Genomic DNA, 15525 nt, shown 5'->3' on the forward strand with positions numbered 1-15525 from the left:
AATTTTATTAAAGCAAATAAAGACAATTTCTATTACTTACAGTGGATTTTGAAATGTTTCCATAAATTAGTTGTTCAAGTACTGCTGTTTTTCCAACTTTTCTTAAGCCACACATCACAACCCGAGCTGTTTTGCCCATTTGATTTGGCTTTAGTTTGTCTATACCTTGGATTTGGCGATATGCTGCAATGGAAAAGAAACTACTATTACTTATAACAACAACAACAAAAAAGTAACAATCCATCTTTTCCTACATTGTTGATATTCCTACCTGGAGTTTCCATATTTTGTCTACTATTACTTTTAACATAAATGAGGTATGTTTATTGCCACAAAAGCAAACTACCTCTAAAATAAATAACATTTACACAGACTCCTATAACTTTATTTCACTGTCTCACAGAACTTCCATCTGAAAAGCAAAGGCCTGAAATGGAATTTTAAAGTACATGTACTTTTCATCTATTTGCCTTTGATTCCTTGTGCACTTCAGTCATCTTACACATGCATCAAGACATTAAGGAATGAATGAAAAATAAATATGATGATTATTATTATTATTATTTCTTTCCTTTCTCAGACATTATGTCTGGTTAAAAATGGAAAGTGACGCGGACCTTGATCAAGCGTGACTTCCTTTTAACTGTACAGTATATGTTACATAGCATTTAGGAATTTTCGGGTAATTGAACATGTATCAATAATTACAGATTTCTGTAGTTGTATATATAAGTTTGGATGTAGCTGTATTGCGTCCATGTACTGGTGGATATTGTGTGGTATGACTCCTGTAGTTGATAGTATAATTGGTATAATGTCAAATTTATCCTGATGCCACATGTCCTTGACTTTCTCAGCCAGTTGCATGTATTTTTCCATTTTTTCTCCCATTTTCTTCTGTATATTTGTTGTATTGGGTATGGATATTTCGATTAGTTGCATTAATTTCTTCTTTTTATTGGTGAGTATGATGTCAGGTTTGTCATGTGGTGTTGTTTTATCTGTTATAATGGTTCTGTTCCAGTATAATTTGTATTCATCATTCTCCAGTACATTTTGTGGTGCATACTTGTATGTGGGAACGTGTTGTTTTATTAGTTTATGTTGTATGGCAAGTTGTTGATGTATTATTTTTGCTACATTGTCATGTCTTCTGGTGTATTCTGTATTTGCTAGTATTGTACATCCACTTGTGATGTGATCTACTGTTTCTATTTGTTGTTTGCAAAGTCTGCATTTATCTGTTGTGGTATTGGGGTCTTTGATAATATGCTTGCTGTAATATCTGGTGTTTACTGTTTGATCCTGTATTGCAATCGTGAATCCTTCCGTCTCACTGCATATAATAACTTTTCTTAGCCATGTGTTGGATGCGTCTTGATCGATGTGTGGCTGTGTTAGATGATACGGGTGCTTGCATGTAGTGTTTTCTTTTTCCAATTTACTTCCTTCATATCTGTTGATGTTATGTGATCTAAAGGGTTGTAGAAGTGGTTATGAAATTGCAATGGTGTATCCAATGTATTTATATAAGTGATTGCTTTGTGTATTTTGCTAGTTTCTGCTCATTCTATAAATAATTTTCTTAAATTGTCTACCTTTATTATTATTATTATTATTATTATTATTATTTTGGATGTGGAGTATTCAACAGTATAATCATCAGTGTCCTTACAAGGAGTCAGCATTACATTTTCTTTGAGTGGGGGAGGGGAGGAGGACGATATAAGCTGTTCCCACAGGCATCATTGTTTATAATGCAGTAACGTCCATCCCCTCCCCAACACTTAAGGTATGTGGCCCGAGCCCGACAGATCAAAAAATTTCAAAACCCTTACAACTGGTGCCAATGTCAGCGAGGATGGTGGACAGATTTCCACCCAAATCAAGGGCTGCACTAATGTCAGTATATAAAACATATGTTGCGAAAATATACTGAACCAAAGTGGCACACCATAAAATTCACGGAATGGTGGACCTTCCTGCCAGAGGGGGAAACCTGGATTAAAGGGCTATGCCCTATGCACAGTTTGGTGAGCAGCACCTCCTTCAATCAATCTTGATGGCACGAAGTCCATCATACCTGTATGGTGGATTTGAGTGACTGCAGTTTGTTGTTGCCATCTCTAAACCATTCAGTCCTCCACTGATATATTATTCTTCTGTCAAATAATGAGATGACAGTGCGTAAGGGAATGGCACATCAACACAACACCATCCCAACATGCTTCTTAGGCTGCTTTGTTGGCTAAGTCATTTCCATGTATTCCCAAGTATCCAGGTACCCAAAACAGGCCACACTCCTGGTCTTCCTGTTGGAGCCACTGTAATGTGCCATGTATGAGCTGAATCAACTGGTCTACCAGGTGCATTTAGTGGACCGCTTCTAGCTTACTGAGCGAGTTATAACCGACAAGAAACCTTTTACTGTGATGCCTTTCAATCCACTCCAGGACCATCATAGTCCAATATAAATAATATATCATAATTTGTATAGTGTTCCAGAAGGCACGTTTCGAAAGCCCTATCAGAGAAAACAGTTTAACAACTGAGGGCATTCCCTTGTTGGGATCAACAATGAAACTACAGTGAAAACAGAGTTGTAAAAATGTAATCTGCAGTACAAATTTTCTTGTACTGAATCAGGCTTAAAATTATTTGGGTCTTTGAAGATGCCTTGTAACACCAATATCGATTGTAAGTAGTTTATACTGTGTAATTATGTGTATTTGACTATGAAGTGTTTGTTCTTTACTAATGAAGGTCATTGAATTGTCAGAGAGAAAGCTGAATTTTGTAATACATGTATTATGAAAACTAAAATAACGTTTAAAAATAATGAGACTTTGTAAAATATATATGTTCAGCAAGAGAAATTGTAGTTTGAATGCTGGTTCATGCTTAGGAAACTTGTGTTGTACAGTATAAAAGATGTAGGGAATCCCCTCCGCTACAGAAGTGGTTTGGCGCACGTTAAAAAGTGGATTTGGCAGTCAATCTGGGCAGCTACGGGGCGAGCATGCTACGAAGTCAGTGGCTAATTGTTGTATGGTTAACATTGAGGGGCCAAGTGAGGCATTGAATAGCCAATTTATATTGGAATTGCCTCGGATGTGGTTTTGGGTGGCGTATGGTGCTCTTGTTATATGGAATGGCTCTAAAACAAGGATAATGCATCACCAAGAAGACATTATAAAGAGCATTCAACATCAAGAGTGTGAGACCAGATAGCCACCATGTGCTCGCCACCACTATTGCGCCACTGCCCCGCCAACTTCAGGAACTCAGATATGTATCATAGTATGGACCAGTATGTTTGTGTGAACGTTTCTCAATAATAATCCCAGTGGTATAAACGTGTGTTTGAACCTTAAAATTGTCCTGATCATGAAACCAACGTAGGGTGCCATCCTAAATATGCAGAAACCGGGTATCCTGTTTCTAACTAATGTGCTAAAGTTTCGTGCCAAAGTGTGTAGTGTTATCATAAAAATAGCTGCTTCACAGGTAATGGATAAGGCATACAAACTGAACCTATATGAAAAGTAATTTTCCTTTTATTATTACTATCAACAGTTTTCTGAAGTTAGTTGAACTTAATATTTGAATTACTTGCTTTAAAGTATGAACATATAAACTATTTCATGTGGGATTAGAAAGCAATATTGGCAAATTGCATTTTGTTTCTGAAATATCACCAAAGTTCCCTGTAAAGACTGTTTCTGTTTATGGGCCCCCACTATATTCATTTCTACTATAAGAAAGATAAACTAAATACTGCTTTTGCTAAAGAAACCTGAAGCATTTCCATAAAAGTGTGAGTATAAAAAATGTCTGTGTAATGTTATTTGCTCTCTGTTGCAATGGATTTACTGCCATTTTTTTGAATTTTTTTGTGTCTTTTTTTTTTCCTTACTTATGGGAGGAGTTGGTTGCATGGGTAGAGAGGACTCTGATAGCATGCAGTGGTATGTGGCCTAGAATCCATGCATGTTGTTGATGGCTTCCAAATATTTTTGGAGCCAAGTGTAGCTTCTCCCTCCCCCCTCCACTTCCCCTCACCCCACCACCACCCCAAAGGTATACTGAGAAGTGCATGTACTCGTACTTGAATCTGCGGTCTGGGTTTGTGCAAGGGCATCACACCTAGTGATTGGCTTTTTAAGGGCCAGTGCAAAATAAGTAGCAAACACTGGACATTGCATTGCTTTGGAAGCTTTTTTGGCTTTACACAAGGGTATGGGTCTCATGACTTATCAACTAAATTTTACTTTCCTCATTATAAACTCATCTGCCCCCATAACCGAGTGGCCAACGCGACTGACCGTGATGCAGTGGACTTGAGTTCAATTCCCAGTACTGCAAGGGATTTTGGGATTTTTCCTGGGTGTAAAGAATGGACTGGGGTGCACTCAGTCTCATGATTCCAATTGAGGAGCTAACTACCTGATGGAGAGGTCGTGGCTCCAAAGTCAAAAACGTCAACCATGGTGAGAGTGCAGTGTGCTTACCCCCATGCACCTCCATACTGCATCCAGTGATGAATGCTGAGGATGACATGGTGGTTGGACAACTATCGTGTGGTCTTCAAGGTCTCATCGGGAAAGGGGTGAGGGGGTCCTTTATTTTTCGTTTTTCACTATAAAACCCCTCTTACTGCTCCATACCCTGAGTGATCCCTGGAGCAGTTTATTTATTTCAGAGGATGTGTACAAGATTCGCCCGATTTGTGAGGTTACCCTATAAATTTTCACACGTAGCCTTCCCATTACATGCCAAGTGGTATGACCAAATCTTTGATACCTAAAGTATCGCATTGGCCTGGGAACAAACAGTCGAACTTTTAAGATGGACATAGCCTGTAAGACTAGGTTCAGGTAAGTCCAGAGTGTTGAAAGTTAGAAGAAATATTGCAGTTTTTTCCAACATGCCACTGACTCTTCTCATATGGTTCTGTACTTCCATGACACATTTTTCTATTCTGCTCATACCTCTTCAGGATCCATATCCATTATATCGGAGCTGGTAATCATGCCTTTACAGAAGTTACGCTTGTTATCCAATACAAATACAAGAAGGTGGTCACTCCATGCCTTCCATCCCAGAAGTTTAGATACTTGGTATGATGTGGCAGTTTCAACTAGAAATATTCCACTATGAAGTTATTTAATACTTTTTAAGGATCCAGCAATACCCTTCAGCATCTTGCGAATATAGAAAGGGTATACCTTCTCAAAGGTCCCCTCTGCTCTCATGATTACAAAGAAAGTGTTAGGGCACACTAGTACCCTGTTATTGTAATTCTGAGACTTATTCCCGGATGGAGTGACCAATCAAGCACTCTTTTGTTGGTTGGTTTAGGTCAGTGTGGTTGTAATTTAACTCAAACACCCTGCCCCCACCCCCAAAACTAAAGCCATATGGTTAAAAAAAATTAAAAAGTCTTTAAAAAAGAAATGCCAAAACCCAACTATATTTATCATGAAAATCTGATTAAAATACAAAATGTTAACAGCTAGCTTTACATAAATTAAAAAGTGTTATCACATTTAGTAAATGCAGCTATTTACTGTCACAAGAATTTAAGTATTTAAACTTTTCTTGCAATATAAGAAACACAACTAAATAACATTTACACATCCAGATAAAAAAAATTAGCTTGATGTAGAATCATAACGATAAACACTTTTTGGAAGGATGCAGAAATTTATAGATTGTCACTAATTTTCGGATCTTTTCTTTCCCAAATCATTTCTTAATTTTGACAAAACAAGACCGTTGATGGAGAAGATTCTGTCAATGGATACAATGCTGGCAGGAGAAGAAAAGAGGCACTAATTAAGTATTGTAAGATTGTTTTGAATAAATTAATCATAGGAATTTGAACTGAACTCTTATATTGTCAATACAAAAAAATCCATAAAAACCTTATTTTACCCACTGGTTTACACCCCCTCTCTCCACCCCCCCCCCCCCTCTCTCTCTCTCTCTCTCTCTCTCTCTCTCTCTCTCTCTCTGTAAGTACTATCTGACAACACACCTAAACCATCAATGGGAAACAAATGACAACCAGGAAGAGCCCCACATGCCTCAGCAAGCCTTATACAACCCTTAGAAAAATGGGGTGAGGGGTAAGAGGGCAGGGTAGGGGGTGTGCAGGTGCCTCAGAGGTGCCCACTCTCAACAGCCATTCATGCCATCGGCATGTAGCAGCACACCATGAGGTTGAGGCTTTTCTGTGTGTACCTTCCTCACAGTCCAGACAGTGAAGCCAATGACCTTGTTCTCCAAAACACACTATGCTCCATCACCATGCTTAACAACAGTCCCTGAAGTATGCAGAGAGTTTATGGTAGAAGAGATCTGGTGGTGCTGACCAGTCCCCAGCTCGGGAAATCAGTGGTAGCGATGCTCATATCCAACCATTGCTGGAGGAGATCCCTGGGGAAAACACAGCCCTCCCCCTTCCATAAGCTGTGGGATACTTTTCACTGGCCCCTGTGCTAAGGTCTGTCTGGCTTGGATCACCCTACCAGTAGTTATGCTACTGCTGGGATAGACCTCAACATCATTGTGCCACACAAACCCAACCCTTTGGCACTGAAGGTGCTTAATATAAGGCATGTTCCACAGGAGGGAATTAACCACATAGCCACTCAAGAGAGCAAAAAGTACTATAAATACATAAAATTGCAACCAATCACTTTTTTGAAATAGTTATTTAGTCCATGAATCGGTTTTTGAACCTTTTCAGGCTCTTCTACAGAGGGTGTACTGGTTACATAACTATTTCAAAGAGTAATGCTAGGCACTGGCTTTGTGAAAAAAAGATGGAAAATGCTTTAATGCATCACCTTGAGAACTGTTTATATGCCGATTTGGATTCAAAATTTAGTTTTGTACTTACTGCGACAGTATGGGTGGTTTTTGTTGTTAATATCAATCTGTCTGCTTCCATTATTACGGACAGTTGGTGCCAGGACAGTTGGTACCGCATCACTCACTTTTACAGAACATGAATGCATGTATACTGTAATAACGAAACTTTGCAAGTTTCCAGCATGTGCTATACAACTGTTACTTGTTACAAAGATCTCCACACAAAGATATGGCATAGGCATACTTTGAACAGAGATATTATTTGTTTTTGTTTGCATATATTAAAGGGCATGCAGCTTTACTGTATGGTTAAATGATGATGGCGTCCTCTAGGGTAAAATATTCCGGAGGTAAAATAGTCCCCCATTCGGATCTCCGGGCGGTGACTACTCAGGAGGACGTCGTTATCAGGAGAAAGAAAACTGGCATTCTACGGATCGGAGTGTGGAATGTCAGATCCCTTAATCGGGCAGGTAGGTTAGAAAATTTAAAAAGGGAAATGGATAGGTTAAAGTTAGATATAGTGGGAATTAGTGAAGTTCGGTGGCAGGAGGAACAAGACTTCTGGTCAGGTGACTACAGGGTTATAAACACAAAATCAAATAGGGGTAATGCAGGAGTAGGTTTAATAATGAATAGGAAAATAGGAATGCGGGTAAGCTACTACAAACAGCATAGTGAACGCATTATTGTGGCCAAGATAGATACGAAGCCCACACCTACTACAGTAGTACAAGTTTATATGCCAACTAGCTCTGCAGATGACGAAGAAATTGAAGAAATGTATGATGAGATAAAAGAAATTATTCAGGTAGTGAAGGGAGACGAAAATGTAATAGCCATGGGTGACTGGAATGCGAGAGTAGGAAAAGGGAGAGAAGGAAACATAGTAGGTGAATATGGATTGGGGCTAAGAATTGAAAAGAGGAAGCCATCTGCTAGAATTTTGCACAGAGCATAACTTAATCATAGCTAACACTTGGTTCAAGGATCATAAAAGAAGATTGTATACATGGAAGAATCCTGGAGATACTAAAAGGTATCAGTTAGATTATACAGGGTTGCTCTGAGCACTATGGGACTCAACTGCGGAGGTCATTAGTCCCCTAGAACTTAGAACTAGTTAAACCTAACTAACCTAAGGACATCACAAACATCCATGCCCGAGGCAGGATTCGAACCTGCGACCGTAGCGATCTTGCGGTTCCAGACTGCAGCGCCTTTAACCGCACGGCCACTTCGGCCGGCCAGATTATACAGGGTGAGTCACCTAACGTTACCGCTGGATATATTTCGTAAACCACATCAAATACTGACGAACCGATTCCACAGACCCAACGTGAGAGGAGGGGCTAGTGTAATTGTTTAATACAAACCATACAAAAATGCACGGAAGTATGTTTTTTAACACAAACCTACGTTTTTTTAAATGGAACCCCGTTAGTTTTGTTAGCACATCTGAACATATAAAAAAATACGTAATCAGTGCCGTTTGTTGCATTGTAAAATGTTAATTACATCCGGAGATATTGTAACCTAAAGTTGACGCTTGAGTACCACACCTCCGCTGTTCGATCGTGTGTATCGGAGAGCACTGCAACATACATCGCGTTTCTACAGAATGACCTGCCAACGTTGCTCGAAAATGTCCCACTGGAAACGCAACAACGTATGTGGTATCAGCATGATGGTGCACCTGCACATTCTGCAATTAACACTAGGCTGACCCTTGACAGGATGTTCGACGGGCGTTTCATAGGACGTGGAGGACGCATAAATTGGCCAGCCCGTTCTCCTGATCTTACACCTCTGGACTTCTTTCTGTGGGGTACGTTAAAGGAGAATGTGTACCATGATGTGCCTACAACCCCAGAGGATATGAAACAATGTATTGTGGCAGCCTGCGGCGACATTACACCAGATGTACTGCAGCGTGTACGACATTCATTACGCCAGAGATTGCAATTGTGTGCAGCAAATGATGGCCACCACATGGAACATCTATTGGCCTGACATGTCGGGAAACACTCTATTCCACTCCGTAATTGAAAACGGAAACCACGTGTGTACGTGTACCTCACCCCTCATGGTACTGTACATGTGCGTCAGTGAAAAAGACCAATAAAAAGGTGTTAGCATGTGGACTTAATGTGCTGTTCCAGTCTCTTCTGTACCTAAGGTCCTTCATCGTTCCCTTTAGATCCCTACGTAATTCGGTGCTCTCCGATACACACGATCGAACAGCGGAGAGTGGTACTCAAGCGTTAACTTTAGGTTACAATATCTCCGGATGTAATTAACATTTTACAATGCAACAAACGGCACTGATTACGTATTTGTTTATATGTTCAGATGTGCTAACAAAACTAACGGGGTTCCATTTAAAAAACGTAGGTTTGTGTTAAAAAACATACTTCCATGCATTTTTGTATGGTTTGTATTAAACAATTACACTAGTCCCTCTCCTCCTGTTCGGTCTGTGGAATCGGTTCGTCAGTATTTGATGTGGTTTACAAAATATATCCAGCGGTAACGTTAGGTGACTCACCCTGTATAATGGTAAGACAGAGATTTAGGAACCAGGTTTTAAATTGTAGGACGTTTCCAGGGGCAGATGTGGACTCTGACAACAATTTATTGGTTATGAACTGTAGATTAAAACTGAAGAAATTGTAAAAAGGTGGGAATTTAAGGAGATGGGACCTGGATAAACTGACTAAACCAGAGGTTGTACAGAGTTTCAGGGACAGCATAAGGGAACAATTGAAAGGAATGGGGGAAAGAAATACAGTAGAAGACGAGTGGGTAGCTCTGAGGGATGAAGTAGTGAAGGCAGCAGAGGATCAAGTAGGTAAAAAGACGAGGGCTAATAGAAATCCTTGGGTAACAGAAGAGATATTGAATTTAATTGATGAAAGGAGAAATTATAAAAATGCAGTAAACGAAGCAGGCAAAAAGGAATACAAACGTTTCAAAAATGAGATCGACAGGAAGTGCAAAATGGCTATGCAGGCATGGCTAGAGGACAGATGTAAGGATGTAGAGGCTTATCTCACTAGGGGTAAGATAGATACAGCCTACAGGAAAATTAAAGAGACCTTTGGAGAAAAGAGAGCCACTTGTATGAATATCAAGAGCTCGGATGGAAACCCAGTTGTAAGCAAAGAGGGGAAAGCAGAAAGGTGGAAGGAGTATATAGAGGGTCTATACAAGGGTGATGTACTTGAGGACAATATTATGGAAATGGAAGAGGATGAAGATGAAGATGAAGATGAAATGGGAGATATGATACTGCGTGAAGAGTTTGACAGAGAACTGAAAGACCTGAGTCGAAACAAGGCCCCGGGAGTAGACAACATTTCATTAGAACTACTGACGGCCTTGGGAGAGCCAGTCCTGACAAAACTCTACCATCTGGTGAGCAAGATGTACGAGACAGGCGAAATACCCTCAGACTTCAAGAAGAATATAATAATTCCAATCCCAAAGAAAGCAGATGTTGACAGATGTGAAAATTACCAAACTATCAGTTTAATAAGTCACAGCTGCAAAATACTAACACGAATTATTTACAGACGAATGGGAAAACTGGTAGAAGCTGACCTCGGGGAAGACGAGTTTGGATTCCGTAGAAATGTTGGAACACGTGAGGCAATACTGACCTTATGACTTATCTTAGAAGAAAGATTAAGGGAAGGCAAACCTATGTTTCTAGCATTTGTAGACTTAGAGAAAGCTTTCGGCAATGTTGACTGGAATACTCTCTTTCAAATTCTAAAGATGGCAGGGGTAAAATACAGGGAGCGAAAGGCTATTTACAATTTGTACAGAAACCAGATTGCAGTTATAAGAGTCAAGGGGCATGAAAGGGAAGCAGTGGTTGGGAAGGGAGTGACACAGGGATGTAGCCTCTCCCCGATGTTATTCAATCTGTATATTGAGCAAGTAATAAAGGAAACAAAAGAAAAATTTGGAGTAGGTATTAAAATCCAGGGAGAAGAAAGAAAAACTTTGAGGTTCGCCGATGACATTGTAATTCTGTCAGAGACATCAAAGGACTTGGAAGAGCAGTTGAACGGAATGGACAGTGTCTTGAAAGGAGGATATAAGATGAACATCAACAAAAGCAAAACAAGGATAATGGAATGTAGTCGAATTAAGTCTGGTGACGCTGAGGGAATTAGATTAGGAAATGAGACTCTTAAAGTAGTAAAGGAGTTTTGCTATTTGGGGAACAAAATAACTGATGATGGTTGAAGTAGAGAGGATATAAAATGTAGACTGGCAATGGCAAGGAAAGTGTTTCTGAAGAAGAGAAATTTGTTAACATCCAGTATTGATTTAAGTGTCAGGAAGTCGTTTCTGAAAGTATTTGTATGGAGTGTAGCCATGTATGGAAGTGAAACATGGACAATAAATAGTTTGGACAAGAAGAGAATAGAAGCTTTCGAAATGTGGTGCTACAGAAGAATGTTGAAGATTAGGTGGGTAGATCACATAACTAATGAGGAGGTATTGAATAGGATTGGGTAGAAGAGAAATTTGTGGCACAACTTGACTAGATGAAGGGATCGGTTGGTAGGACATGTCCTGAGGCATCAAGGGATCACAAATTTAGCACTGGAGGGCAGCGTGGAGGGTAAAAATCATAGAGGGAGACCAAGAGATGAGTACACTAAGCAGATTCAGGAGGATGTAGGTTGCAATAGGTACTGGGAGATGAAGGAGCTTGCACAGGATAGATTAGCATGGAGAGCTGCATCAAACCAGTCTCAGGACTGAAGACCACTACAACAACAACATATTAAAGTTGATGTATGGGCAAATACTTTAATCAAAATTGGTATTAACATGAATGCCCAAAATAAATAAATAAATAAATTACTACAAGAACAAACTTCAAATATTTCTATTCTTATGTTAACATATAATACAGTCAATTTACAATCAAATATTTTAATCAAAACTGGCAATAACTTGAATGTCCAGGTGTAAAATAATAAAGAATAAGTTATAGTATTTGCAATGAACTGCAGCTGTTTGTACGACCATGAACTTTATATTTAAAAAATAAGAACAAGCTTCGAATGAACTCCTGACTTATTTCTATTCTTACATTAACATGAACTTGAATATTAGTAAACGCAAACTCTGTTTACTTCAGCTAAAGGTAATATGTATAGAAGTATCTCTTTATTTTAGCAGCTGGGGTTTTGACATTTAGTACAGGTCTTATTCTGTGATGGTATATTTATGTTGATATGAATATTAGTAAAGGCAAAGTCTAGAGGTAATATGTATAAAAGTATCTCTTTATTTTAACAGTAGTTAGGGTAAAGAGATGGATACAGGGGGTGGGGTGTCAGATTGGGGGATGGGAAGGGGGCATAGCTGGCTGATTGATTACCTGTTTTAAAAGAGTAAGCAGCTCGGATATGAGTTGCAAATGAGTTTGTATACACCTGACTTCTGATACTGTTGTGTAGTGATTTTGGTACTGTATATGATTTTAGTTGTATTTTATTGTCTGTGAAGAAGTTTATTTTTATGTTATATGTCCTCAAGAGGTTGGCCATTTGGTGAAAAATCTTCCCTAGGAGCGACAAGCTTACAAATGTAGTCGTCTTGTTTGTGGGTGTTTGTTCAGCAATTGGTTGGTTTAATTTTGTTCTATTGATTAGTTTATCTATAGTAGCAAAATTGTACCAATTACTGGAGGCAACTAATTTAATAATTTCTGTTTCTTTTTGTCTTTCACTTGGGTCTATTGGGATTTTAAGCATGTGATTAACCATTGTTCTGAAGAATGCTTTTACATGTTGGTCTAGATGGCAAGAAGAGTTGTGTATGGTAATATTGATGGTTTTGAAAGTTATGTTCTTGATTTTTATTTGAAATTTTTAAACCAAGATAGTTAATGACTTCTGGTGTTTCATGTTCTACAGTGAATTGAATTTTGTGGTGTAATTTATGAAGTTCTTTGGCTATATTTTCTATTTCTTTTGTTGTTCCATTGAACAGAAAGAGTGTAATCAACATAGGATTTGTAACTGCTGATCTTTCAGTTTGGTTGAGGATCTAAAAATTGTTTCCAAGATTGTTAATATATATGTCTGCTAGCAAGCCTGCAAGACCACTACCAAACGGCAATCCATTTTCCTGAATCTCAAACATCCTGTTGAACATGAAGTAGCAGTGTGATTATATAAGCTCCAGGATCTCTGCAAGTTCGTAGATTTCAGATCTTCCCATTGTTCCATGTTTGAGTATGTCGTTTCTTATTATACTGATTTTTCCTTGGCACACATGTTTGTATATAAGTTGACTATGTCACGAGATGCAAATCTAGTTGTGGCTGGCATGGGAATATCTTTTATGCTGCCACTGAGCTCATAATTGTTGTTGGCTGAAAACTTATATTCAAATACAAGTACCTTGTGGATGATGTCATTAAGTTTCCTGGGGATTTTATAGCTTGGACTATTGATGGAGTTCTCAGTGGGATGTTTAGGATATTCTGATTTATGGCTCTTAGGTGGTGATCTCAATTTCAGTGCCAATGGGTTCATCACTATACAATGTTTTGCTTCTATTGGTGTTAACAGGAAGCCGCTGTTTTTAAGTAACTTTCAAATTTTATCAAGGAATTTTAGAGTAGGATCATATGCTATTTCTTTTATGTTATTATTTCTGAAGAATTCAAGAGTTTTGTTAATATAATCTGATTCATAAACGACAATAGCTGTGCCGTCCTTGCCTGCTCTGACAACAGCATTTTGGGTCGAAAGTTTCTTGTGTCTGTTACAATATGTCCTATGTTCACTATTCACCTTACTGCACATTTTGCTCTGGTCAATATTTCTCATAATAATTTTTGCCTTTTGGGCTACAGCAATTTGTTCGCTGTGTTTTAGTTCAGCAGTTGTGCATTTAATTTTTGTGCTCACTATTAGATCTTTAATACTGTTTTTATTTAGTGTGGGGGCAATATTGTGATCAACACCTTTGTTTAAAAGCTTTAATTCATTACTTCTGAAGCATATTTCTGTAGTATTTATTTATCGAAAGACTTATGTTCTATTTGAGAAAAAGATGAAGGTACCCCTAGGGGTATCTAAACCAGGGTCAAGTCTAAAAATAAATAAAAATTGCCAACTGATTGGCTGTGTACTTTATTAATTGAATATATTTCAACTTAATTGCAGATAAACAGCAAACTGAATACAATAAAATAGCTTCACAGGCGATTCTTCCAACACCCCTCTACTCTGCCGCTCCGTATCGCCTGCGATGGCTCTCTCCTCCATCCTCCTCATCCAATTCTGAGTGATAGAGACCAAAGAGCCCCATACACTTTCTTGTTCAGCAATACTGGAAACCTAGCGGTAAAGACTAATGAACCACAGCGCAACTCAGTTACCTCAGAGATAGGCAAGCCATCAAGCATCAACACACGCGTACTGTAAGGATGTGTGATGTCGTGAAAGGAGGAAAAGCTTTTTCAGCGTTATTTTTTTTCAGTAAATTGTGAACTTCATGACTTTATTTGGGGTCCAGTAGAGACTGTACCTCTTACTCATGGCCTAGGAAACCCCTTGTGACCACCTGACGCTATTTCCTTCAGATAGGCCAACAGTATACTGTATTTCATGTAAAAGTATGGCTCGCCCTGTTGCATATAGTACAGACTTAAATGCATTTTTTGAGATCACAGTGCTTATCTTTTTCTCATGTCTAAGTGAGATGACAATTATGTTCTTTGTTGGCATATAAATTGGCAGTGTCTAGAAAGAGCATCAATACATGAGCAATAACGTTACGGCTTAGCTCTGGGTGCATATCGTAGAGCTGTGAACTGAGAAGATCTTTCTTTTTGTGAAGAGATTTCATTTCAGTTTTTAACCAAATAATTTCACATTGTGCTTTTGCTGTCTTGATGACATGAAGTCAGGTTTTCTGAGACACCCTTTTTGCTAAATGTTTTGCAAGCGTGGTTTTCATTGGTTTAAGTTTACATTTCCAAAATTCGCACGTTCTAATTACCTGCTGTGGTATCAACAGATTAAGCTTATCCATTATGGATATTTAAGAACCCATGACAGTTTTTTTCAATGCAAATACATAAAACTGCAACCAATAACTATTTCAAAAAAGTGACTGGTTACAGTTTTATGTATTTACATTGTATAAACAGTCACAGGTTCTTCAACATCTGTAATGGATAAGCTCAATCTTACGAAAAAGTAATATTTGTGACAAAGATTTTTCTCAAAATGTATATCATGCTATGTACTGCATAGAAAAAAGTGTAAAGAAAAAGAACTCCAAAATCAATTAAATATATGTCCACGACAGAAACACTTCTATTAATCATACAGTGGAGAGGGAGGGAAGATGAGGAGGAGGCGGGCAAATAGATCTTCGTCTGCCTTTGTTCACTGTGGGGTTGGATTGACCTGTCCAACTTTTTTAACCATTCCCAACCTACCCCTCTTTCGTCCCTGACAAAGGGACTATTAGTTCCAAAAGCTAGGTAGTGTGTATCTTTTACTTTAAAGTGTGTGTGTGTGTGTGTGTGTGTGTGTGTGTGTGTGTGTGTCTATTGCCCTATTGGGAGTACAACACATTTCACCTCCTGGAGATAAT

The 15525-nt window shown here is 38.6% G+C and overlaps 1 protein-coding gene across 2 annotated transcripts in view; it reads right to left on the reverse strand.

The window, feature by feature from the left end:
• The window catches only part of LOC124803049 (NF-kappa-B inhibitor-interacting Ras-like protein 2), a 75051-nt gene that overhangs the window by 42816 nt on the left and 16710 nt on the right, over window positions 1-15525 (reverse strand). For both annotated transcript variants that reach the window (XM_047264171.1, XM_047264170.1), the window contains exon 2: window positions 41-183. In XM_047264171.1, the coding sequence (XP_047120127.1) occupies window positions 41-139 (99 nt within the window). In that variant the 5' untranslated portion in view covers window positions 140-183. The remainder of the gene's footprint in view (window positions 1-40; window positions 184-15525) is intronic.

The sequence above is a fragment of the Schistocerca piceifrons genome, chromosome 6 (assembly GCF_021461385.2).
Source record: "Schistocerca piceifrons isolate TAMUIC-IGC-003096 chromosome 6, iqSchPice1.1, whole genome shotgun sequence".
NCBI lineage: Eukaryota > Metazoa > Arthropoda > Insecta > Orthoptera > Acrididae > Schistocerca > Schistocerca piceifrons.